The sequence below is a fragment of the Passer domesticus genome, chromosome 29 (genome assembly GCF_036417665.1).
Source record: "Passer domesticus isolate bPasDom1 chromosome 29, bPasDom1.hap1, whole genome shotgun sequence".
Classification (NCBI taxonomy): Eukaryota; Metazoa; Chordata; class Aves; order Passeriformes; family Passeridae; genus Passer; species Passer domesticus.
In genome coordinates, this window is record NC_087502.1 from 4,676,387 (window position 1) to 4,702,800 (window position 26,414).

A 26,414-nucleotide genomic window follows, 5' to 3' on the forward strand; every position below is an offset into this window, starting at 1 on the left:
TTCCTATGACGAGGGGACATTTTTGGATGTGGCCGGAGTGCAGAGCTGAGCCGTGAATGGCCCGGGGGGATTTTGCGGGGCCCACGTGGCGCTCGGCCGGTGCCGGCGGGCGGGACACGGGTTTGGGGATCCCCGGGAGAGGCGGGGATGAAAGGCGGGAGCCCCGGCGTGGGGAGAGGGGCGATAGCAGAGCTGGGGGAGCTCCGGCAGGCTGGAGGGGCAGTGGAGCCGGGAGATGAGTGGGGCCCGGGCCCCGAGCCTGAAAGTATTGTCGGGCAGCGGGGGAAGCGCTGAGTGCCTGGGGTGGGGGGATGCTGGAGAAGGGGACCCTGGGACACCTGGGAGCCGCGCTCGAACTGATATAAAATTTCAATAACCAAACTGAATTTTATTTTTTATGTCTTTTATTTTAAAGCAAGCAAGCAAGCAGCACTGGGTTTTCGGGAAGTCACCGCTCCACTCACAGCACACACCACTTACAAGTTCGGTAAAGTATATATACTGTTTTTAAGCCTACAAAGCATTTTCCAATGTTCTCGGTTAGACCAAATCAGCAAATATCAATAAGCTGGGAGCAGCAATTTCATAATCTTTCCAGGTGGTCCTTGGCTTCCTGTCCTTCTTGTGGTCATCTGGAGGGAGGCCTTACACTGGTGTCTGCTACATGATTTTGTCAAGTGCATCAAGCTTTTTATTATACATAAGCATTTAGTTGCTTTGTTAGCTTTACCACAACATTCTCTCTTTTATTCTAAGCATCAGTCGTCTTGCTACCTCATCTCTCTTACTCTTCTATACTTCATTGATTTTGATGCTTTATTTGGTTATTGGGTCAGAAAGTTTCAGAACCTTTCCTTGTGTCTATTTTGGACACAGCAGATAGAAGCATTTGCTGATTCCATTGCCAACTGACACGAATCACAAAAGCATTTTTCATAATCCCTCCCCTTTATGTTATTGATTCATGTCTTTGCATCAAATTGAGCTGATACTTTTTAGGTTGCAGTGTTTTTTGGTTCTGCTTTGGCCTTGACTATCATAAGGGAGTGAGTTTTTTCTCCTGTGGTTGTGATTTTAGGGTTTATGAGCATTGCTGAAATCTGCATTCCCTGGATCACTGAATGCATTAGACTAATAAAGCATGGAATCATACATGGTATAAACAATCGGCCTAATGCAGAAGAAAGCAACATGAACCCCAACTTTTTCCACCAGGCTCCTTCAAAGAAATTATTCCTCCAATTGTCAGTTAATATGGAATTCCATTTTTGCACTGGAACATGTGCAACTTGTTTAATTTTGTCTGCCAGATTTGTAATAGCTTCTCCATTATCATCAATCTCTAAATAGCACTCAGATATACTAAATTTTCCACAAAGCCCCCTTCTTCAGCTCATAAAAAATTTGGGGCTAGCCTGTTCTGATATACTGCTGCTCTGGTCTGGCTTAGTTGTCTAGCTACAAGCTTCAATGCCTCTGATGTTTGATTAAAAGTAATTTCTACACTGGCCTGTAGTCTAATAATTTGGTTAAGCATATAAATAGGGGTTCTATAACCCCAGCTGGTGTCCTGAGCCCAGGAGGCAGGGTCACAGTAATCTGTGATCCATTGGGAAGCCCATTCTTCATTTTTCCAGGTCTGTTTTCCTCCTATTTCAGTTTGTTTTGTTCTGCGCAGAGTTTCCTAAAGAGATCGTCCCAAATATTCACCTTTGCTCTTTGGTAGCAAAAAGAATGCAGGTTGTATAATTGCAATTGTACAGGTACCTCTCTGTCTCTTTGATAATTCATCATATGCCCTTTTACCACATATCCAAAGTAATCCATTTGAAACTTTCCAATTTTCAGCCTTCTGCCCCTGATTTTCCCAATATCCCTTAAGATCTTTTGCCTCCTCAAAAGGATTAGCCTGTGTTAGACTTTTCCAGCAAACAGTTCCATTGGTACAATTGATGGAGCAATAACCTGTTGGTGGTTTTGGCCACCAGGTTGTAAAAGTGGAGTTGGTGGTATATATCATCTTGCAGGGGGTGTGTCCTACATACGTAGTACAATTGTTTCCTTTCCTAGAAATACGAATTATGCCTACTACTTCATGAGTCAATATTTACCCCTGAGGTTGAATTTCATTAAATCTTTGTGTCGTGTTCCATAATATCAACTGATCAGGTCCAACCCCTTCTCCCCTCCATGGCCATTGCTCGGTCATTTGGGATCCCCACCAACCCAGCATTCAGTCACATTTAGTTCCTTAACTACTTTTTGCATCAGATCAATGAACAGATTATTTCCCTAACATGGGGAGGTCCCAATCACTGAGTATTTTCTTAATATTTTATACAGGTCACTTCCTGCTCTTGTTCTTCTTGGGTTTGAATTTCCCCTAAACGCTTTGTGATGTCTTCCACTAACTTTGATTTGAATTTATCTTGTACTCCCCCTTTATCTGAGTATCCCCACATTCCACCTTTGGGAAAACAGAAGAATGGTTCTCTCTGGTGACAAAATTGATAGTTTCCAGGTGCCCATCCTCCCATTCCTGAATCTGTTGCTACCCAGTAACTCTTCTCTCCTATTGTACAGGTTTCAGGTTGTCCTGGCCCATAACATCCTGCATTAATATGAGTGTGTGCTCGGGCCATGGTCCAGCCATACTTTACATTTTGGTCGCACTTCAAGCAGGGATCGGTTTCCTATTCCCTGGAAGACTCAACAGTACCATAAGGCCCCACAGTTTTATTGTCCCTCTTCCTCCTTGGCCTCCCGGGGTGCTCCCAGCAGTGAGGGGTACCATCTTCTCTGTACAAAGGATATACTTCAGGGGTTCCGTGTGAGCTTTCCTGCATTCTGTGCCGTTTCTTAAATACTTCCCAGTTCTTTGCTTTGGCTGTCTCGGATCCGCAAGGGACTCGATTACGTTTGCAATGCTCAATCTTTTTAATATTTGCCTCACTTGATAGTCCCCCTCTTAATCCGCATTTCCACAACATCCACTACTCATAAGAATCTAGTTTTAATGTTCTTTCCTCTAGTCTCTTTTTTAAAAAATATATTCAGTTAAAATCTGTTCAATGTGTTTACACTCTGGACACAACCCACTTGGAGGATAATCCCTGTGACAATGATAACACCACCTCTCCTTCCAATAGTTGCATTCAGTGCTTACAAAGGGATAGCAATTACAGTCCTTTTCAATAGAGGTTATTTTATCTCCTGGCATCTCTTGAGAATATGGCATCCCATATAACATCCTGCATGGGGAGATCCCATGCTCTGAGTTTGGCATTGTTCAAATATTTAACCACACCAATGGTAAATATTCAGAAAATATTGGATTAATGCTTGATCCAAGATAGTTTTGTTTCAATCATTAGTTTTGCTGGCTGATGCTTTAGGGTCTGGTTCATTCTTTCGACTCTCCCCAAACTCTGAGGGTGCCAAGGGGTATAATATTCCCAAGAGATCCCTAGAGCATTTATTACTTTTCACACTTTTGAGGTAAAGTGGGAACCCTGATCTGAGTCAATCACTTTAATCATCCCAAATCATGGAATTATTTCTTCTAAAATAATCTTTGTAACAAAATGTGCTGTTGTTTGTGTCACAGGGTAGATCTCCACACAATGAATTAATTGGTCCACTATTACTAACAAATACTTATATCTTCCCATTTTCTGTAGTTTGGTAAAATCCCCCTGTATCTTTTCAAAAGGCCTATAGGCAGTTTTTCTCCCTCCCCGCGAGGTCTGTCTAGATGTCTTCTTGTTAATTTTCTGGCAAATAATGCATCCTTTTGTCTTCTGTTTTGCTATATCAAATATTCTTATACATGCAAAAATCTTTAAAAAGTGGTCACTTAGTGCTCGTGTTCCCCAGTGAGCTCATTAATGTAACTGGGGAATCATTCTTTTAACATTACTTTTAGATAGCATTTCTCTACCATCTGGTAAAAGCCACTTGTGCCCTTCTAGCTTAGCCCCTAGTTTCTGCATCTCTTGTATTTCCTTTGAGATATAGCATTTTTGATTTTTTGTATCATCGTCACTTTTATTCAAATTATTTAAAAACACAGGTAAGCATACTGCTGCCCTTTGTGCTTCTGCATCAGCCAAATTATTGCCATGAGTCCCATAATCCGTTCCCCTCTGGTGTCCTCTGACATGGACAGCAGCTATCACTGATGGACCCCTCAAAGCTTCTGATACTCTTATGGGAACAACTGGATTACTTATTTCTATCTTAATGGGTCCAGTCTTCAGCTTTCCTATCTCCCCTTTATGGTGCCACACTTTTGGATTAATTTTGTCTTCATCTTTTGACATTAAGGTATAAAACTGTACCTGTAGTTCTCCTTGTTTCACTTCTAAATTTATTCCTAAAGCTATAATTAAATTTCTTCCTAGCAAATTATTATCTGCTTCTGCTACCAATAACAAATCATTCAAACAAATATTATTTTCTGATTCAATTTCAACATTTTCAAGAATGGGTACTTTAAATGGTTCCCCTTTTGCTGCCACAACTAGAGCAATTTCTTTACTAATTTTACCCCTTTGGGGCAGTGCTGTATAGTTGATCTTTCTGCTTCAGTGTCCACTAAAAAGTAAACATCTTCCCCTTGGGGACCTATTTTTAGTTCTATCAAGACCTCTTTTGATGATCTGGTCCTCAAGATGTACAGCCCCTGACACCCCTATTTGTCCTCTTCAGACTTTTTTTTTCCCATCTTTTTGTTGTTGCCTACAGCTTTGCTTTGTCTTCTCCTTCCTCAGTAATAGCAATGATAATCTGCAGGACCATCTCTGGGGTTTCTAATTTGGGGAAGTTTCTTATAATCTCCCCTAGGTCTTTGTCCTTCTGTTCTAAACACTTTCTTTTCCCCCTTCTGAGTTTCCCTCACAGCTGCTACAAAAAAAATCTTTGCTTTTGCCTTTTGTGTTTCTTCACCTCTCCTCACGTACACCTTTTGGTCTTCCCACAATAGCTCTTGGAGACCCCAGTCCTGCCAATCCTCTCATTTCTCCAGCCTTTTTTTTTTTTTTCATATGTCTCCCCATAATTTTGCCACAAATGGAGTTTGAAGCAATGCTGTTCCTACTGGTGAATCTGGGTCCACTCCTGAATACATTTGCAGGCTCTTTCTGAGCCTCTCAAGCCAATCTGTAGGTGTTTCATCTTTTTCTTGGCGCACGCTGAAGGCCTTGCTAATATTTTGCCCTCGAGGTATGGCATTCTGTATCCCTTGTATAATGATATCTCTAAGGTCCCTCACATTTTGTCTGTCCTGCTCGTTCTGATTAGGCCATTTTTGATCCCCACGTGGACCCTGCTGGTGTCTCCTTTCCCATTCTCTCATTCCTGCTTGCCTAATCATTTCTCTTTCCTTACAGTAGTAAATAGTATTCCTACTATAGCTTGAAGCTCATCCCAGGTGTAGGTATTTGGCCCTAAAAATTGGTCTAACCTCTCAGAAACCCCTAAAGGTTTTTCAAGCAGCCGCCCCATTTCCTTTTTAAATTCTCTTACATTCCCAGTGTTAAGTGGGACTGCTAGAGACACTATTCCCCTATCATTTCTTCCCATAAGTACTTCTCTCAAGGGGAATAGTCTTTTCTTTTGATCTTTCTCCTCCCCACTAGAATTATTTTCCTGGTGTTGTTCTCTCCTCTTGCTCCGAGTCCTACTAGATTGTGATGATAGTGGTGGAGTTGTTGAGCTCTGGGGTCTCTCAGGGGAGGAGAGAGTTTCCTGCCCTTGATAGGGAGGGGGCAAATTGTCTAATGGTTCCCAGGGTTTTTCTTTTTCCTCCACCTTTCTTCTTTTTTTAGTTTTCAGGGGGTATAATGTTATCACTACAGAAAACCCCCCCTGCCCCGCTCAAAAGTGCCACATAATCACTTTCCTCCTGATCAAAGGGTTCCTTACTATTTACATAAAGATTTAAAGCTTGACACATCCAATCATGAAAGAACCCAAGTATTGGCCAATATAAATGATCAGGCCTAATTTCTTCCTTAGTCCACTCTACCATACAATAATGGACCATCTCTTCTTTACTTTTTCCCTTCCTAGAGGGCATTGCATCCCAATGTGCAGTTGTTAACCCCAGGGGGCTGTCCAGGGGTATCTCTGGTTATTCACTCCCTTTCTCGTTTTTAGAGCCTCTCTGGGGGCCCCATAACCTTGAGCCTCTCTTGGGACCCTTTGAGCCTCTCTGGGGGCTCGTTGAACCTCCCTGGGGGTTCCTTGAGCCAGAGGTCTTACTGTTCCCCTGAGCCATCGTGAGCAGTGTCTCACAGCACTCGCTTTGTCCCTTCACTGGCCGAGCCCCTCGTGGGGTGATGGAAGCACAGACAGAAGGACTCCTCGATGGCTCCGCGATAATACTGCATCTACCTCACTCACTTTCACTCAGACACTGCTGTGTCCACCCAGCCAAATGATATTCACAGCCTGCTGCTCTTGTCTGGATCTTCGTGCACTGGAATTGCAGGTGATTTAAACTGCAGTTCTCAGGGAGCTCAGTTCCTTGCTTGCTTTCTTTACCAGGTTTGTGGTACCGTTAGCTCCCGGGCTATTGGCTTCTACGGACCACAAAAGTGGGGTGCCCCCTGCAGTAGCCTCAGTCCGAGAGATCCCAGGGCATCAGGTCGGCATCACCAAATTGATATAAAATCTCAATAGTCAATCTGGATTTTATTTCTATATCTTTTATTTTAAAGAAAGCAAGCCAGCAGCTCCCACCTGATCACATTTTCCAATGAGCTCAGTTAGTCCAAATCAGCAAATATCAATAAGCTGGGAGCAGCAATTTCATAATCTTTCCGGGTGGTCATTGATTCCTATCCTTCTTGTGGTCATCTGGAGGGAGGCCTTACACTGGTGTCTGCCACATGATTTTGTCAAGTGCATCAAGCTTTTTTTATACATAAGCATTTAGTTGCTTTGTTGCAGTATCTCTTAGCTTTACAACAACTACCTGTATTCTATTCCAAGCATCAGTCGTCTTGGTACCTCATTTCTTTTACTCTACTATACTTCTTTTATTTCAATGCTTTATTTGGCTATTTGGTCAAAAAGTTCCAAAACCTTTCTTAGTGTCTATTTTCGACTCAGCAGATAGAAACATTTGCTGATTCCATTGCCAATTGACACGAATCACAAAAACATTTGTCACAGAATCAGGGGAGGATGAGCCCTGGGACCCCCAAAATCCCCTCAGCATGGCTGAGCAGGACCCGGGAGCGGGGGATGCCCAGGACCCACAGGCCCCTCAGAAGTGCTGAGAAGAGGGACCCCCATAACCCCAAAGGACCCTGGAAACAGGGAACTCCTAGGAGAGTTTTTGGACTTAATGAATTTTGGAGGTTTCTCTGGCCACCAGACACCCGGTGACTTCTAGAGATGCACTTGGCCAGTGGACCTTCAAAGCCAATGCACTCACATCTTGTTTTTCCCCAAATCAGGATTTCCCATTCCCAGACCTTATCTGGATGGAGGAGAAGGCTGTGAGGAAGCGGAAGGTGCTCCGGGACACTGAGGCAGGTGAGGAAGAAATCACTGCCCCTTTCTCCCTCTCTCCTGCTCCATCTCCCAGCCCAGCACAGCCCCCGGCTGTAGGACAACCCTGCTGCCAACGCTGTCCTGCTGGGGATGGACTGGGGGGATCTCCTTCTCCTTCCCTCTGGCACGGAGACAAATCCCTTCCTCTCCTTGTCATTCTTCTGCAGACAAGGAGCTGAGGATGGAGAGCAGGGAGGACAAATCCCCACGGCAGAACCTTGTGGATGAGGCCATTTGGAGCGGCTCCACAGCACAGGAGTCTAATGGGGAGGAAAAGCCCCGGAGATCCCTCAGGAGGAGGGGCTCCAAACCCAGCCCAGGATATGCTGAGGGAGAAAGACCCAGCCTGTGCCAGGAAGGCAGCCAGAGATCTGGCCAGAGCTCTGAGGTGGTGGTCAATAAGCAGCTTGACGATGGCAAGAAGCCCCACCAGTGCTTGGAATGTGGGAAGAGTTTCCCCATGAGGTCCCGCCTGATCATCCACCAGAGGATCCACACTGGGGAACGGCCCCACAAGGGTGGGGAATGTGGGAAGAGCTTCAGGATCAGCCACCAACTCACTGCCCACCAGAGGATCCACACTGGGGAACGGCCCTATGAGTGTGGGGAATGTGGACAGAGGTTCAGGATCAGCTCCCACCTGATCATCCACCAGACGACCCACACCAATGAACGGCCCTATAAATGTGGGGAATGTGGGAAAGGCTTCAGGAGGAGCTCCAGCCTGAAACTCCACCAGATGACCCACACTGGGATACGCCCCTAGGTGTGTGGGGAGTGTGGGAAGCACTTCCGTGACAGCTCTCGCCTGATCATCCACCAGACAATGCACACTGGGGAATGCCCCTACACCTGCTCTGAATGTGGGAAGAGCTTCATGGGGAACTCCAAGCTGATTATGCACCAGAGGATCCACACTGGGGAGAGGCCCTGTAAGCGCAGGGAATGTGGGAAAAGCTTCAGGCAGAGCTCCGCTCTAAATGCCCACCAGAGAATTCACACAGGAGAGAGGCCCTACAAATGTGGGGAATGTGGGAAAAGCTTCAGCCAGAGGTGCGGCCTGATTGCCCACCAGAGAATTCACACTGAGGAGAAGCACTGTGAGTGTCCTGAGTGTGGGGAGAGGTTTCAGAGCAGATACCATCTCCTCAAGCATCAGCAGATTCACACAGAATAGAGGCCCTTCCACTGCCCTGACTGTGGGAGGAGCTTTAAGAGAAACTCCACTCTCATCACCCACCATCTGATCCACGCTGGGGAGAGGCCCTAACAGTGTCCCAAGTGTGGGAAGCGCTTCTCCCAGAACTCTACTATGACCCAGCACCAAGGGAGGTAGCAGTAAGGGAAGGCCTACAAGTGCCCCATGTGCGGGAAGAGCTTTGAGCGCTGCTCCAACTCCATCCCCCACTGGAGGACCCCCACTGGATGATCACAGTGAGATTTGGTGATCCATGGTCCTGGTGATCCCTGTTAGAAAGACACCCGGCTGGTGGTCTGCACATCTTCCTGGCTTCCCTTGGACACTTGGACACAGCCAGAGAAAAATGCATTGGGATGCAAACCGACAACAGAATTTTGTAGGGGACAGCAGTTTTTTACTTTTGACCCCAAAAATATCTCACCTTTTGCATCCAGTCATTTCTTCGGGTGGCATCAAGGATGGTGTTGAAGGTCTTTTCCAACCTAAATCATTCTATGATTCTAATTCTCCCTGGCCTAGAGACATCTTCCACAGCCAAATGGTGATGGACTGGGGCACAAAACCAGGATTTTGGAGGCAGTGGAGTGGAAATTCCTCTAGAAAAGATCCTTTCTACCCACCCAGGCACATGGATACTCAGCCAACATGGACACATAAATCCTTTAATTTTGCCCTTGATTTTCTTTCATTTTTCTTCATCCCTTCAGCATTGGGGTAAAAATAAAGACATTTAACTTAGACACGGATAGTGAGATTGTGGGACATGGGTGGGGACATGGGTGGGGATGGAGCTGGGGACATGGACAAGGACATGGGTGCGGACATGGCTGTGGATGGTGATGTTGGGCATGGAGGGTGTGTCACAGGTATAGATGGTGACATGGGGCTGTATGGGCATGGATGAGGACATGGGGGACATGGCCATGGGTGGTGACAAGTGCCTTAGGGGACAAGTCCATGGGTTGACATGTCCATGCCATGAGGTGTCCCATGACCAAGGACAGCACATCCCCACCACCACCACGATACTGTCCCCTTCATGCTCCCGTTTATTCCCTGCTCTTTCCCTGGCTGTGACACCTCCCTTGCAGGATGTCCCCATGTCCAGGTGACCCGTGTCCATCAGCCACTCCCAGTGGCTCCAGCAGCAGCCAGAGCCCGTCCTCAGCACGCAGGATCAGCTCGGGCTTGCGGCGCGGGGGTGGCCTCGCCGTGTCCCTCCGCAGCGCAAACCGGGACAGTGTCAGTGCCACTGCCACCTTCATCTCAGCCATGGCAAAGCTCTGCCCGATGCAGTTCCTGCCACCACATCCCCACTGTCAGTGTCACCCCACTGTGAACCCAGCCAGAGACGGAGGTGGCACCTGGGGACACTCCTGTCCCCACTCCACCACATACCTGGGGCCAGCAGAGAAGGGGATGAAGGACAACCGGGACCGTCCCTTGCTGTTCTCAGGGCTGAACCTCAGAGGGTTGAACACCTGGGGTGACACCAGCACAGTCACACCGAGAGGACACAGCTGTCACCATCATGGTGACAAGGACACCTCATAGGGTGGTCCTACCTCAGGCTCAGGCCAGAGGTCTGGGTTGTGGTGGGTCCCGTAGATGTTCATCAGGCAGATGACCCCTGGTGGGATGGGAATGGCCACTTTAGGGACAGCAGATGAGGGTGGCTGGTGACACTGGGGACACCTTGGCCATGCCATACCCTTGGGGTGACATGGCCATCACGCAGGGGGATGTCCTCAGTGCAGCACTGGGATACAGCAGTGACAGGAGGGTGCAGCCGCAGGCTCTCCTTGATGCACGTGGTGGTGAAGGGCAGCTGGGACAGGTCCTCCCTGGGGACAAAGTTGGGGCGGCACCATGTCCCAGAGCCACATGACCTGGGGTGGCCCTGGGGACATCTCACCATTCAATGTCCGCAGTGTCCCGGCCAGCCAGGAGCTCCTGGACCTCCTGGCGGCATCGCTCCTGGTGCTCAGGGTGGCCAGCCAGGTTGTAGAAGAGCCATGCCAGGCCACTGGCCGTGGTGTCATGACCTGTGGGGACATTGGGTGAGTGAGGGGACACTGGAGTGGCTCCTCCCCAGTGGCGCCTGGGAGCTCGTGCTCACCCTCAAACATGAAGGTGTCAGCCTCAGCCGCGATGTCCTCGTCCGACAGGGTGTGGCCGTTCTCGTCCTGCGGGGGTGAGATGAGCCATGGGCCACCTGGGGCCACCGGTCTACGGCCAAATCCCATCCATGGCCACCACTCTTCCCTAATGGCCACCACCCTACAGGCACCACCATCCCACTGGCCATCAGCTCTATGGTCAATGCTGCCCATGGCCACCACTGTTCCCCTGTGGCCACCAGTCTATGCCCAAGTCCCTCATGGCCACCAGCATCCTCCTGGCCTCTATGGCCAACCCTTCCATGGCATCAAAATCCCCTTGACCACCATCCCACCATGGCCACCACCCTATGGTCACCATCATCTCCCCATGGCCACAGCCACCCTCTTGAGCACTTCCATGTCTCCATGGCCACTATCATCCCCCATCCCCTCATGGCCACCAAAGGACGAGGGTTGGGGGACGACCAGAGGCTGGACATGGTGACACTTTTGGGTGGCCTTGGGGAACCTCAAGGACAGGTTGGTGGCCACTGTGGGGTAGCATTTGGCCTGGCCATGGTGACACCTCTGGGACCTGTGGACTTGGGTTGGTGGCCTCTGCCTGGGCACTGCCAGGTCTCTGTGCCAGGTGCGGTGACAGCCATGGGTGGCCCTGGGGACCCGTCTGATGTCCCATGTCCTCCCTGAGGCACTGAGGAGTGGACAGAGTGGGGTGGAAGAAGCGCAGGACAGGCAGCCAGGGAAATCCCCCCCAGAGGCAGCCATGACGGTACTGGGCCACCAAGGTGTCCACCTGCTGTAGGGCTTCCTCCGTGCTCTGGCCCTGGGGACAACAGGACATGTGTGTCACTGGGGACACAGATAGGCTTGGGGACATGTGTATCCTCAGGATACTGCCAGCCTTGGGGACATGTGTGTCTGTCCCCACTGTCCCCTCACAGGTGCTAACATCCTCTCCCTACTGTCCCCTTGCTAGTGCCACCACCCCATCCTCATCATCCCCCCAAGTGTCACCATCCCATTGTTTTGGTCCCCTCAGAGGTGCCACCACCCAACTGTTCATTTGCATGTGCCTCCACCCCTGTCCCCGCTGTCCCCGCAGGTGCCACCCACTGTCCCTTCACCATGCCACTGTGTCCCAGCAACCAATTGTGCCAGGGTGGGATAGGGAACTTGTTCAGCTGTTGACAAGTGGCCCGGAATCGGGTGACAGCCACCAGCGCATCCCAGAGCCACTGCAGCCGCAGGGCCACCACAAAGGTGCCCAGGGCCACCGCACCCAGGGAACCTAGTGCCATGGCCACCGCCATGGAACCGCTCCTGGGGACAGGCTGGGGACAGGGCAAGGGGCGGGCATGGGCGGTGTCACCGCGGGGTCACGTGGCGCCGCGCTGGGTGTCACCGGATCCGCCTTTTGTCGTAACGCGTGCTCTGGTGGCAGCGTCCTCTGACACGTCCTGATGGCTTCTTGTGCTGACATGTCCTGGTCCTGCGTCCCCACATGTGTATCCTGGTGGCATCGTGTTCCCCCCCGCCGCTTGTAGTGTCCCCGTCTCCCTCTGTGTGTGTCCCTGTCCCCCCTTCCCTCTGTGTATCACCATCCCCCACCTGTGTGTTCCTATCCCTCTGCACATGTCCCTGTCCACTTTCCCCATTGTCGTGTGTTCCTGTCCCGTCCTAGTGTCCCCATCCCCATCTCCTGCGTGTGACCCTGTTCCTTTCCGTGTGTCCCTGTCCCTCTCTCTATGTCCCCTGCCTCCTGCCCCTGGCGGGACCAAAGTCCCCGAGGTCCTGGGGCCGTGTCCTGTGGGATATTCAAGTGTGCCACAGCATGTCCCCATGTCCCATAGGATGTTCCCGTGGCTGTTTCTTGCACTGAGCTTCTCCCCTGTGCCAGCACAGAGAGGGACACCCCATGACACCGCACAGCACCCCACGGCACTTTGACCTCTGGTTTTGTCTTTTCTCCTTGGTTTGGTGGGCACCTCTGGCACAATCCTCTAGTACAAGTGGAGGTCGTGGTGGTTCATTAACTGATCTCAGAGTGCAGAAACAACACTGAGGGGATTTCACTATTGATCAAAAGAAATGCACCTTTTATTGACTGCCCACAGCAAATGCCATAGAAGGGTTAAAAAAGAGATAAAATATAAAGACAGAGAGAGAGAGAGAGAGAAAGAGAGAGTATAGCTACCAAACATAGAGATTAAATCCTCGTGGTCCAGGTCGATGGAAATTCACCTTGTGACGTCAGGGAGAATATCAAAGTCCTGGTTAACTCAGGTATTGTATTTGTGTTTCCCCCAGACAAGGAAGGAATGATGAATCTGACTCCATGTTCTCAGAAGGCTAATTGATTATTTTATGATACTATATTACATTAAAAGAATGGTATATTAAACTATACTAAAGCATATAGAAAGGATACTTACAGAAGGCTAAAACGATAATCATGGAACTTGTGACTCCCACCAGAGTCTGACACGGCTTGGCCCTGATTTGCCAATAAGTCAAAACAATTCAGAGCAAAAACCCATGAAACAATCACCTGTTGGTAAACAATCTCCAACCACATTCCACATGAGCAAAACAGAGGAGAAGCAAATCAGATAATCATTGCTTTCATTTTTCTCTGAGGCTTCTCAGCTTCCCTGGAGAAAAATCCTGGGCAAAGGGATTTTTCAGAAAATGTGAATGTGACACTCAGGGGTCTGTTATAGTCCTTTGCCAAGGGGAGGAACAGGTAATTCTCTTGAAATTACTGAGGGGGAACAGGTACAATGAAGAGTAAGTCTGTTGAAACCGTCAAGGGGGAACGGGTCATATTCTCAGCAGTGAGTGAGAGTCATTGTTTTCTTGACCCAACGACCACACCTGGCACATCTCCCTTCAGTTTGGTCAGCTCCCCGTGTTAGAATCATAGGGGTCTCAGTCTCAGTCCTTAGGAGAGGGGGCTGCAATCTCTTTCTGTCATTGTGGTAGAGAAGCAGATGAAGGGTTTTCCATGGGGAACCACCAACATTACCCCTGAAAGTTCATTTGGCCAAGAGGTGGGGAAATTCATGGGCTACTGTCAAGAAGCAGGTGCAAGCATATAGGGCGAGATGCTCTTTTGCCAGCCCCCTGCTAGAAGCAGTCACTCCAAACACAGCTGTGCACAATCACTTGGGCAGCATCCATCTCAGCCAGGCCAGAACTCCAGTCAGGGTCCTCAGGGTCCCAGTCTCTGTCCTTGCAACAGTCGTGAGGAAAATGAGGGAAAATTTGGACCATCTCTTACAAGGTCCCATGGCCCCAAAGGGGCCTCTGGATTCTCCAAGACCCCAGAGTGTCACAGGGCCCCTGTGATCCCATCAGTCCCTGCAGTGTCACCATGTTCCCATGAGTACCTCTAGTGTCACAAAGTCCCCATGAATCCCTGCAGTGTCACAATGTCCCCAGGAGGCCCTGCAGTGTCACAGAGGAGCAGCACTGGAGTGGGCACAGCACCAGGGGAGGTTTGGCAGCGTTCCACTCTCTGTGACACCACAGCAGTGGCAGCCACAATGTTCCCCTCTCTCTGACACTACAGGTGTGGCAGTACCATCTCCCCCTCTTTGTGACACCACAGCAGTGGCAATTCCAACATTCCCTTCTTTGACACCACAAGGGTGGCAGCCACAAAATTCCACTCTTTATGACCCCACAGCAATGGATACCCCAGTGTTCCCTTCTCTGTCACACCAGAGCCGTAGCAGTGCCAGCATTCCCCTCTCTGTGACACCACAGTGGTGGCAATCCTGACCTTCCCCTCTCTGTGACACCACAGCTGTGGCACCCCTAGTTCCCCTGCCTGTGACACCAGAGGTGGCACCCCCAGTGCTCCCCTCTGTCTGACACCAGCACAGTGGCAAACCAAAGATTCCCCTCTCTATGATAAAACAGTGGTGGCAGCTCCAAGGTTCCAATCTCTCTGACACCACATGGGTGGCAGACCCAACGTTCACTGGTCTATGAAAACACAGAAGTAGCAGCCTCAACGTTCCCCTCCCTCTGACACCACATCCTTGGCAGACCCAGTGTTCCACTCTGTGACACCACAGCGGTCAGAACCTCAACTTTCCCCTCCTTGTGAACTGCAGCTGTGGAAGCCCCAAGTCCCCCTCTCTGTGGAACTGCAGCAGTGGCAGCCCCAGTGTCTCTCCCTCTCTGACACCACAGTGGTGGCAGCCCCAAAGTTCCCCTCTCTGTGACACTGCAGGGGTGGCCATCCAAAGTTCTACTCTCTAAGACAGCACCACAAGTGGCAGTTCCAACATTCCCCTCTCTCTGACACCTCAACACCTGCAGCCCCAGTGTTCCCCTGTCAGTGACATGACAGCAGTGGCAATACCAATGTCCCCTTGTCTATGACACCAAAGCGGTTGCAACCCCAGCGTTCCCCTCTCTGAGACACCACAGAGGTCGCAACCCAGCGTTCTCCTCTCTATGACAGCTTTGCATTGGCAGCCCCAACATTCCCCTCTCTATGACACCGCAGGGGAGGCAGCCCCAAACGTTCCCCTGTTTGTGACAGCACAGCGGTGCCAACCCCAGTGTTCCCTTCTATGACACCACAGCAGCCGCCCCAACCTTCCTCTCTCTGTGACACCACAGCTGTGGCAGTTCCCTTGTCCTGGTCTCTGTGACACCACAGTGGGTGATGCCTGAACGTTCCCCTCTCTGTGACACTGCAGCTGTGGCAGCAGCACTGGAACAGAAGCAGCAGCTGTGGAACAACAGGGGAGCAGGGGAGGAGCAGAGACAGAGCTCTGGATCAGCGGGAGATGAGCAGTGCTGGAACTGTGATGGAGCATTGGTGGAACTGTGGTGGAACTGTGGTGGATGAGCAGAGGAACTGTGCTCAGAGTTCAGAGGAAGATCCCCAGAGCAGCACTGGAGCAGCTTTGGAGCAGCAGTGGAGTAACTATGGAAAAGGTGGAACAATGGTGGAACAGGAACCATAGCCATGAACTGTTGCCACATTTCCCTTCATAGAGAAAAACAAGGCACAATTCTTCCCAAGGATTTCTGAAATCAACATTTTCTGAAGCTCAGAGAATGGGAAAACACAATTCTTATCTCATTTGCTGAGCGTGTGTTGTGCCAAAGTAGAATGCAATATGGAGATTGTTTACCCAAAGTGATGGTGTTTTGTGTCCTGGGCCTATTAGGGCCAAGAGAGTGTGTGTGTCGGACTGTCGGCTGACAGTCAGGGGAGAGTCATGAGATGAGTGCAGTTCTGTGCAGTTGTGTGAAGAGATGAGTGCTTGGCAGATTCAGGTTAGATGTAATGCATACAGTATAGTATAATAAAGTAATAAATTAGCTTTCTGATATTAATGGAGTCCACCTCTTCATTCCCTCACCAACATTGGAGACGCCTTTGATTTACAATAATGAACATTGGTAGCACAGAAACCACAGCCATGGACAGTGGTGTCACAGGAACCACAGCCATGGACAGTGGTGGCACATTGGTGGCACATTGGTGGCACATTGGGGTCACATAGCAGGCTCATTGGTGGCCCATTGGTGCCACATTGGTGGCACAGGCCCCACGGCCATGGAGCGGCACAGGAGATGCCGACGCTGTGGGACACAGAGCGGCTCCGAGCGCTTTGTCCTGCAGGGACTGGCTCTGCACACCAGAGCGATACCAGCAGGCTGATCCAGAGCGGGGGAAGCAGCAGGATTTGCTGCTGGGCTCTGGAAGGCAGGGATGGAGAACATTGAATGGTGACCTGGAGGTTCGACCCTGCTCATTGTGGCTGCTTTTGGGGTGCCAGGACCGTTCCAGTCCATCTGAAGTCATAAACTCAGGATATACTCAGGACAAAAGCAATCAAACTGCCTTCTTTACTGCAGGGAAGCACAGCTTGGGAGAAGTTTAATGATTTCTGATTCAGGAACCAAACTGGGTCAATTACTTGCCTATGGTTTGTTCTAGTCCTGAAACTATTCCCAAAGTGCTGGGATTTGGCATTAAAAACAAGCAATGTGCCTCATCACCTGGATATTGCACACATGGAGTAAAGAGCTATTTGTGGTCATTACGATCCAGAAAACAAATGGATTTTTTTCCTGATTTCACTCTTCCATCCTCTCTCTCTGGGATGAGGCCTCCAAGACTCCCTGCAGGTCTGCTTTCCTGAAGCTGCTCCTCGGGAGTTGGGATGGGACAAATGAGCAGTGGAAAGAGGGAGGAAAATGGACCATTCAAACTGCAAACTCTGTTGTTGTAGCCTCTGCATTTCCAGTGTTCAGAAACTGTCATGGTTTCAACTCTCTGACCAACCACATTTCTCACTTTTGCCCTGGCAGAAAACCTTCCTTTGGCCCTATTTAACATCTGACCCTCGGAAACACCTCAGTGCAGATGCTTTTTGGTTGGTTTTGCTAACAGGTGACAAGAAAATCAGCGGAAGGGGAGAGATGAGGGAGAGGGCAGAAACCATTCCTTTCTTTTCTCTTCCAGGTGCAAAGTCTCCTGTGCAGGTTGTGCTGCAGCCAGAGACTTCCCAGGCCAAGGGCTGAGGGAAGGGATTCAGCTGAGGCAGCTGAGACATCTCCTGCCTGCTTTGCAGCCCTGGGGCTGGCAGGGGACACAGCTGCCCCCCATGCACCCCACACAGCCCCTGGAATGGGGGATTCTTCCTGCCTCTGCCAGATGCTCCTTCTCCATCCCTGGCCTGGCTGCTCCTGCTCTGAGCTCCCTGCCATGGTCATTGCTGGGGCTGGGGAGCAGGAGGGAGGAGCTCAGCACCAACCTGGGAGGTGCCAGCGGGGTCAGAGATGTGTGGAAGTGACAGTGACAGAGTGATGGGATGTGCAGATGGGCACAGGGACAAGAGAACACCTCTGGGGGAAACCTCTTCAAAATTTGGGGGATTTTTGTTTGTAAAATACATATAGACATGGATTCACAGACACACAGTGTGACTTTGCTGAAAGGGTTTATTGATTATTGATTATTGAGGGGAAATGGCTCAGGGCTCACAGGTGATCAGAGGGTTCCTCCAGGGATGATCATCTCCTCATGCCACCAGAGGGGATCGGGACACCGGTGTCCCCACAGCTTCCAATCCTAAAAGACAAACCCCAGAACGTGACTCTGGAGCACACTGGGCCATGCATGGGCTTTGTCTCCACCCCTGTCCCTGCAGGCACGGCTCACCTAGGCATCCAGAGGGGCAGCCAGGCGCTTCACACGCAGATCCAGCAGCTTTTCAGGCAGAGGGGGCTGGGGACAAAGGCAGCGTTAGAGACACACTGGGGGCACTGGGCTGGACTGGGAGGCAGGGGAGAGCAGGGGGCCCTTGGGGAAGGGGCTGCAGGAGCAATGGGCTGCAGGAGCTGCTGTGCTCCTGCCCAGAAGCACTGGGCTCCTGGCCAAGAGGCACAGCTGGGGCAGGGGCTGCGTCCTGGCTGATCCAGGGGGTCCTGGGGTGACAGGAACGGGAATGCAGCAGGGGCCCTGGGCAAAGGCTTCCCTGGCGAGGAGCCGTGGGGCAGGCTGCTGTCTGGGCTGTCAGTAGGGGTGCACTGGGCTGTGCTGGGACAGACTGGGATGGGCTGGGCTGTGGTGGCCATGCAAGGGCAGGGTCTGACACTGGCAGAACTCGTGGTACCCACCAGAGGTGTCTCCAGGTCCACGACGTTGTCTAAATCCAACTGCAGAGAGAGCAGGAGACCTGGCTGGTCACTGGGCTGTCCTCAGTGCCAGCGAGGGATGGGGGGACTGAACTGCCACCCAATTCCCTGAGGGGATGCCCTCCAATGCCAGCAGCCCACTCACCTCCCGGAGATCATCTTGGGTTCCTTCCAGGAGTGCCTGGAAAGGAGAACAAAGGCTTGGTCTGGACTGGACCTTGTGGGGCTGTGGGGGGACACGGGTGCAGGGTGCAGGGCCCAGGCAGAGGGATGGGAATTCAGGGCCTCCAAGGAAATCTGCTGGAGGTGGGGGAGACCCAAAGACTCTGATCTGGGGTCAACTGAGGGCCCATGAGACAGGGCTGGGGGCGTGGAAGGAGCAGGGTGTGAGGTACAGGGGAGGAGAAAGGAATTGCAGTGTAGGGACATGGGAGTGCAAGAGAGGGGCTTGGTGGGGACAGAAGAATGAGGATGGGTAGGGACAAAAGCAACAGGACTGAGAGATGGTGTGGGAGTGGGGAGTGAGTCAGGGAATTGTACAGGGGGACCCTCCTGCATTGGAGAGGAAGAAATGCAAAGGACTGAGGGGAAACATGGAAGGAAAGGCCTCAGGAATGGTCAGAGGCACAGAGAGAGGTACAAAAGGGTGGGTTGGGAGGCCAGAAAGGGCAGGATGTGGGGACAGCGTTTGGCTGGTGCCTCACCTTGGCCTGTGCCGGGGGGCACAGCAGGATGCAGAAGAGCAGGGCCACGCTGAGCACAGCCACCTTCATCTTCCTCTCGCTCTGGGCAGCAATGCCTGAGGCTGCAGCAGGTGAGGAGCACCTTTATCCCTGCTGGGACTCCTCCCTGCACCCTCCCTGCCAGCCCCCAGGCCAAAGCCCAGCTTGGCACAGCCCCCAGCCCTGGCCACAAGACCAGCCCTGGCACAAAGTCCACCCCACCTGTGGCACGGATCCAGCCCCCTTGCCCGGCATCCCTCCAGCTTCCTGCACAGGGCAGCTGCCCCTGGAAGAGCCCAGGCACCTGGGGGGCCAAGGGGGGCAGGCAGGGAGCCAAAGGCATCTGGGCACCCTGTGGGGACAACCCCCAGTCCAACACAATCCATCCTCCAACACCCCCAGTGCCAGATCCCCCATCTCCTGCTGCCCCTCTCCTCCCAGAGCTTTCCCTGTGGGACAGCCCAGAGCTGAGCCCAGCCCCAAACCCAACATGTGGGAGAACAAGGGGAACAAGGGACGTGTGATCAGGTGGGTGATTGGCACCTCCAGTCACTGCAGACACTGGGAGCACTGGGCAATGCTGATCACCTGCAGACAAGGGTGAGGGTTGGGGAATGGCTCAGGCGTGACAATTCCCACATCCACACAACCTGATATCCCATTCCCTGCAGATGCCAAACCCATTCAGTCTCCATGCCCAGAGCACTGTCCAGAGGGGAATATGCCCTGCCCTGACCCTCATCCTGTCACACCTGCAGCCACTGAGCCCTCCCAGAGCACCTGGGGCATGGCCCTGGCCCTGAACTGAGGCCAGCACTGGCCCTGAGCAGGATGTGCCCATCCCAGGGACATGGGGAAGGGAGCACCTGTCTCCAGGCAGCCACTCGGACCTCATTGGGGTAACAGAGGTGCCCTGTGAGGAGCAGGGGTGTTGGTCCCTTATCAGCATCTCTGACAAGCCCTGTCTACCCAGGCCCTGAGGCACCAGGAGGACATTCAGATATCTTGGGCTTTCTGGGACTGCCTGGTGCAGGGTGGTCTGTGCATGGGGGAGCTGAGAGCAGATGGATCCCTGGTGGGGACAACCCCCACTCCAACACAATCCATCCTCCAACAGCCCCCAGAACCATGTACCTCCATCTCCTGCTGCCCCTTCCCTCCCATAGCTTTCCCTGTGGAACAGCCCAGAGCTGAGCCCATCCCAAAATCTGTTGGGTCCCAGCAGAATTGCCCCTGTTCCTCCTCTGGCACTTTGAGGAAACAGTGGTGGGCACTGACCCCTCTTCCAGGAGCATCAGGACCCCAGACTCAGGGAAAGCAGGAATGTGGCAGGACTTTGAGTCAAGGGCAGGCAGGTGATTGGGATCTGCAGCCCCTGGAGACACTGGGAGCACTGGGCAGTGTTGATCACCTGTTGATCACCTTGCAGACAAGGCTGAGCCTCGGGCAATGCCTCAGGTGTGCTTGTTCCCTCAGCCAGACCACTCCATTTCCCTTTCCCTGCTGGCCCCAAACCAGTCCCATCTCCAGCCCCAGAGCAGAGTGCAGAGGGCAATGTGCCCTGCCCTGCCCCTCAGCCTGTCCCACCCACGGCCACCGTGCCCACCCAGAGCACCCGTGTCCCGCTCTGCACAGCTGCCACATGCAGGGTGCCAGGGACCCCATCCCCAGCGAGGCTCAAACTCCAGCCCTGGCCCTGGCTGCCATGGGCTGCAGCTCCCCAGGGCCCTTGGCCCCACACAGGGTCTCTGCAATGGCCTGGCCCTGAACTAAGGCCAGTGCTGGCCCTGAGCAGGATGTGCCCATCCCAGGGACATGGGGAAGGGGGCACCTGTCCCCAGGCAGCCACTCGCAGCTAATTGGGGTAACAGAGGTGCCCTGTGAGGAGGAGGGGTGTTGGTCCCTTATCAGCATCTCTGACAAGCCCTGTTTACCCAGGCCCTGAGGCAGCAGGAAGACACTCAGATATCTTGGGCTTCCAGGAAGGAAAATCCATGGTGAAGTGATTCCCGAGAGCTGTCCTTGGCAGTGACTCCTGTTTGACATTCCAGGCCATTAGTGAAGGGTTGTGCACCTCTCTTTCCCCAGGGACAATGTGGATCCATCCCAGATGTGTCGTGGCCCAGCTATGAAAATATTTCAGGCCACTGCCTTAACTGTTTGCTCTGGAGCTTGCCCAAGGAGCTGCAGGGTCCAGGAAGATTTTCCTGTGGAGTGCCCCAGGATTCAGAGACCAGAGTGTCCCCATGGGGGATCCTTGACCAGAGGCACAAGTGCTGACATGGCCTTGGAATGGGATTGAGGAAGTGTCCACAGGGTTCCAATTGCAGAATAATGGCCAAGGAGAGATCCAGACCTCCTTGGAGATCAGCGCCAGTCAGGGGGTGGCAGTGGACAACCACTGACCACGTGCTAACAGCCCGAGCAGAAGAAGCTGGACATGGCCAGAGGCTCCCAGTGAGGGCAGATTGGCCCTGCAGCTTCAGGAACCCCATGGGAATGTCCCTGCCCCCCTCGGGGCTGTGGATGAGCTGTGCAGAAACTGTCCCTCCAGCTCTCAGCAGAATTTCAGCAATGAGGTTATTTCCCCTCCATTGTATTCATTGTGATCCCCATGGCAGGAGAAATGATGAAGAGGACTCCATGGATATCAAAAGGGTAGTTAATTACTATATTATACTACAATATTTTGTACTATATTACACTATATTACATTACATCTAAACTGAATCTGCCAAGCACTCAGCTCTGCTCTCAACTGCCGACAGTCCCGACACACACACACATGCCTGGCCCTGATTGGCCAGGGAAACAAAACACCATCACTTTGGGTAGACAGTCTGCATATTGCATTCAACTTCTGCACAAACACAGGCACAGCAAATGAGATAAGAATTGTGTTTCCTTTTTCTGAGGTTCAGAGAATGTGAATCTCAGAAATATTCTTGGGAAGTTGTGCCTTGCTTTTCTCTGTGAAGAGACATGACTGGTGGTTTTGCATCAACCTTTTACAGTGGGGTCCTCAGCACAGGAAAGGCTCAGACTTCGTGGAGCAGTTCCAGAGGAGGCTGAGATGCTCCAAATGCTTGGAGCACCTCTGTGACAGAGACAGGCTTTGGGAGTTGGGGCAGTTCAGCCTAGATCAGAAAAGGCCATGGGAAGACCCCACAGTGACCTTGCAGGACTTGAAGGAACCTCACAGGAGACGTGGGGAGAAATGTTTTAGTAGGATCTGTCTCAACTGGAGAAGAGGAAATGGTTTTAAAGCAGAAGAGAATAAGTTCAGACTGGAGATAAGGAAGAAATCTTTGATGCTGATGTCGGTGAAACACTGGCACAGGTTTCCCAGACACCTGGTGCATGACCCATCCTTGGAAATATTCCTGGTTGGATGGGCTCTGAGCAACATGATGGAGGAAAAGATGTCTCTGCTCCCACCCCACAGGAGGCCCTGGGGTGTCAGCTACAGGAGTGGTTGGTGTCTCTTGTAGGATTCAATTCCCCCCGGGGAGCAGAGGGAACACACAGCAGCACAGATGGCAGGAACATCCTCCCATGGAGATGGGAATATTCTGGATCAACAGGCTCAGGCTGCCCAGTTTTGTGTCTCTGTAGATGGACACAAGTGTCAGAAGAGACTGAGAACCAGGAGGCCCTGCAGTGTCTCTGAGTCCCCTTGGTTCCAGGAGGCCCCACAGAATCCCAGGGTGTAGTAGTAAGTTCCTTTGGTATGAAACAGTTGTGTTATTAGTGAAAGTAGTGTGTTTTGGTTGTTCCCCATGCATACTGTTTTGCGCCGGAGATGTACCTTCCCATCCCCCTGTCCATCAACCTCAAGACCTACCCCTTATTCCAGACCCTTCCCTGCCACTCAGGGAAACCCTGTCCTTCTCCCTTGTCCATCACAGAAACCCCACCTTTAGCTCTAGAATCTTCTGTGTCCATCTTTTATCCCTCAAATACCTATTGGTATGCTCAGTCTGCTCTCCTGCCCTGTTGTTCCCCATTGGTTGTCATAATGTGGATGCCGCCCTGTGCTCCTGCCCAGGTTTCCTGCATTGGTCCTGGTTTGTATCCTCCCCATGTTCACTCCCCCGTACTGCAGCTGTTGTAACCCTGGATTTGCTGTCAGTTGTCCCTGGACCCTGTCAGATATTAAAGCCTCTTGGGAACCTACACAAGCGATCCCTCTCTTTCTTTCGCTCTGGATTTCTCGGCTCGGGACATCAGTAGCTGCACAGAGCAGCCTGCTGCTTCTGGGAGACAAGCAGCCCTGCTTGTACCAGCAGCCAAACGGGCCCAAAGGGCAGATAGGGAGTGGCCACTCTTGGCACGGGCCAGGAGACAGGGCTAGCCACAGACATCTCTGAGCAGCCACCGTGTCACGAGGGCCCCTTTGGTTCCATGAGGCCCCACAGAATCCCAGGGCTCCTTTGGCTCCATGAGGCCCCACAGAATCCCAAGGCCCCTTTGGTCTCATGAGGTCCCACAGTGTCACAAGGACCCCTGGACACCACAAGGCCCTGAGGTATCCCAATGGATCCTTGATGATTCCAACTGGCCTGGCTGTGTCACGAGGGCCCCTGGATTCCCTGAGACCCCACAGTGTCACAGTGTCCCATTGTTTCCACAAGCCACAGGTTTACAAGGGCCCCTGAGCATCTTTAGGCACCAGAGTGTCACAGCAACCCCTCAGTTCCATGAACTCCACAGTGTCACAATGTCCCCTTGGTTCCATTTAGGCCTGCAGTGTCACAATGGTTCCTGGGAACCATGAGGCACTGAGGGATCACAGTGGATGGTTTCATGAAGCCCCACAGGTTGGCAGTCTCCTCTTGGTTCCATGAGGGCCCATGGCCCCAAAGGGGCCTCTGGATTCTAAAAGGGCCTGGAGTGTCACAGGCCCCCTGTGATCCCATCAGTCTCTGCAGTGTCACCATGTCCCCAGGAAGCCCTCTGATGTCACCATGTCTCCATGAGTCCCTGAGGTGTCACAGTGTCCTCAGGAAACACCGCAGTGTCACCATGTCCCCATGAATCCCTGCAGTTTCACAATGTCCCCAGGAGGCTGTGCAGTGTCACAGAGGAGCAGCACTGGAGTGGGCACAGCACCAGGGGAGGTTTGGCAGCGTTCCCCTCTCTGTGAGACCACAGCAGTGGCCATTCCAACATTTCCCTCTCTGTGACACCACAAGGGTGGCAGCTCCAAAATTCCACTCTTTATGACCCCACATCAATGGCTGCCCCAACATTCCCTTCTCTGTCACACCAGAGCAGTAGCAGCGCCAGCATTCCACTCTCTGTGACACCACAGTGGTGGCAATCCTGACCTTCCCCTCTCTGTGACACCACAGCAGTTACAGCCCCAGTGTTCCCCTCTCTGTGACAACACAGCTGTGGCACTCCCCCTAGTCCCCCTGTCTGTGACACCAGAGGTGGCACCCCCAGCATTCCCCTCTGTCTGACACCAACACAGTGGCAAACCAAAGATTCCCCTCTCTATGAGAAAACAGTGGTGGCAGCCCCAAGGTTCCAATCTCTCTGACACCACATTGGTGGCAGACCCAACGTTCCCCTGGTCTATGAAAACACAGAAGTAGCAGCACCACCGTTCACCTTTCTGTGACACCACAGCACTGGCAGCCCCAGTGTTCCTCTGTCAGTGACACAACAGTGTTGGCATGCTCAGTGTTCCCATCTTTGGAACATGACAGCAGTGGCAATACCAATGTCACCTTGTCGATGACACTGAAGCAGTTGTAAGCCCAGTGTTCCCCTCTCTGTGAAACCCCGGTGGTAGCAGACCCAAAGTTCCCCTCTCTGTGACACTGCAGGGGTGGCCATCCAAAGTTCTACTCTCTATGACAGCACCGCAGTGGCAGTTCCAACATTCCCCTCTCTGTGACACCTCAGCATCTGCAGCCCCAGTGTTCCCTGTCAGTGACATGACAGCAGTGGCAATACCAATGTCCCCTTGTCTATGACACCAAAGCAGTTGCACCCCCAGCGTTCCCCTCTCTGAGACACCACAGAGGTGGCACCCCCAGCGTTCTCCTCTCTATGACAGCATTGCAGTGGCAGCCACAACACTCCCCTCTCTATGACACCGCAGGGGAGGCAGCCCCAAATGTTCCCCTGTTTGTGACAGCACAGCAGTGGCAGCCCCAGCGTTCCCTTCTATGACACCACAGCAGCCGCACCAATCTTCCTCTCTCTGTGACACCACAGCTGTGGCAGTTCCCTTGTCCTGGTCTCTGTGACACCACAGTGGGTGATGCCTGAATGTTCCCCTCTCTGTGACACTGCAGCTGTGGCAGCAGCACTGGAACAGAAGCAGCAGCCGTGGAACAACAGGGGAGCAGGGGAGGAGCAGAGACAGAGCTCTTGAACAGCTGGAGATGAGCAGTGCTGGAGCAGTGATGGAGCAGTGGTGGAGCCGTGGTGGACGAGCAGAGGAACTGTGCTCAGAGTTCAGAGGAACATCCCCAGAGCAGCACTGGAGCAGCTTTGGAGCAGCAGTGCAGTATCCATGGAAAAGGTGGAACAGTGGTGGAACAGGAACCATAGCCATGAACTGTTGCCACATTTCCTTTCATAGAGAAAAGCAAGGCACAATTATTCCCAAGGATGTCTGAAATCAACATTCTCTGAAGCTCAGAGAATGGGAAAACACAATTCTTATCTCATTTGCTGTGTCTGTGTTGTGCCAAAGTAGAATGCAGTATGGAGATTGTTTACCCAAAGTGAGGATATTTTGTTTCCTGGGCCTATTAGGGCCAAGAGAGTGTGTGTGTCACACTGTCGGCTGCCAGTCAGGGGAGAGTCATGAGATGAGTGCAGTTCTGTGCAGTTGTGTGCAGAGATGAGTGCTTGGCAGATTCAGTTTAGATGTAATGCGTATAGTATAGTATAATAAAGTAATAAATTAGCTTTCTGATATTAATGGAGTCCACCTCTTCATTCCCTCACCAACATGGGAGACACCTTTGATTTACAGTAATGAACATTGGTAGCACAGGAACCACAGCCATGGACAGTGGTGTCACAGGAACCACAGCCATGAACAGTGGTGGCACATAGGTGGCACACTGGTGGCACAATGGTGGAACATTGGTGACGCATTGCAGGCTCATT

General features: G+C 51.8%; 1 protein-coding gene and 2 pseudogenes across 1 annotated transcript; 1 reads left to right on the plus strand and 2 right to left on the minus strand.

The window, feature by feature from the left end:
* LOC135287357 (zinc finger protein OZF-like) overlaps window positions 1-26,414 on the minus strand; it is a 184,796-nt pseudogene that overhangs the window by 146,780 nt on the left and 11,602 nt on the right.
* LOC135287387 (zinc finger protein 239-like) lies at window positions 397-9,504 on the plus strand (annotated as a pseudogene).
* Window positions 9,814-12,197, minus strand: LOC135287238 (cytochrome P450 4F3-like). Its single transcript, XM_064400599.1, has 8 exons — window positions 12,012-12,197; window positions 11,462-11,710; window positions 10,884-10,950; window positions 10,680-10,809; window positions 10,460-10,608; window positions 10,330-10,394; window positions 10,163-10,245; window positions 9,814-10,063 (listed from the first exon to the last, which is right to left on the minus strand). The coding sequence occupies exons 1-8, from the start codon at window positions 12,195-12,197 to the stop codon at window positions 9,814-9,816; spliced, it is 1,179 nt and encodes a 392-aa protein (XP_064256669.1).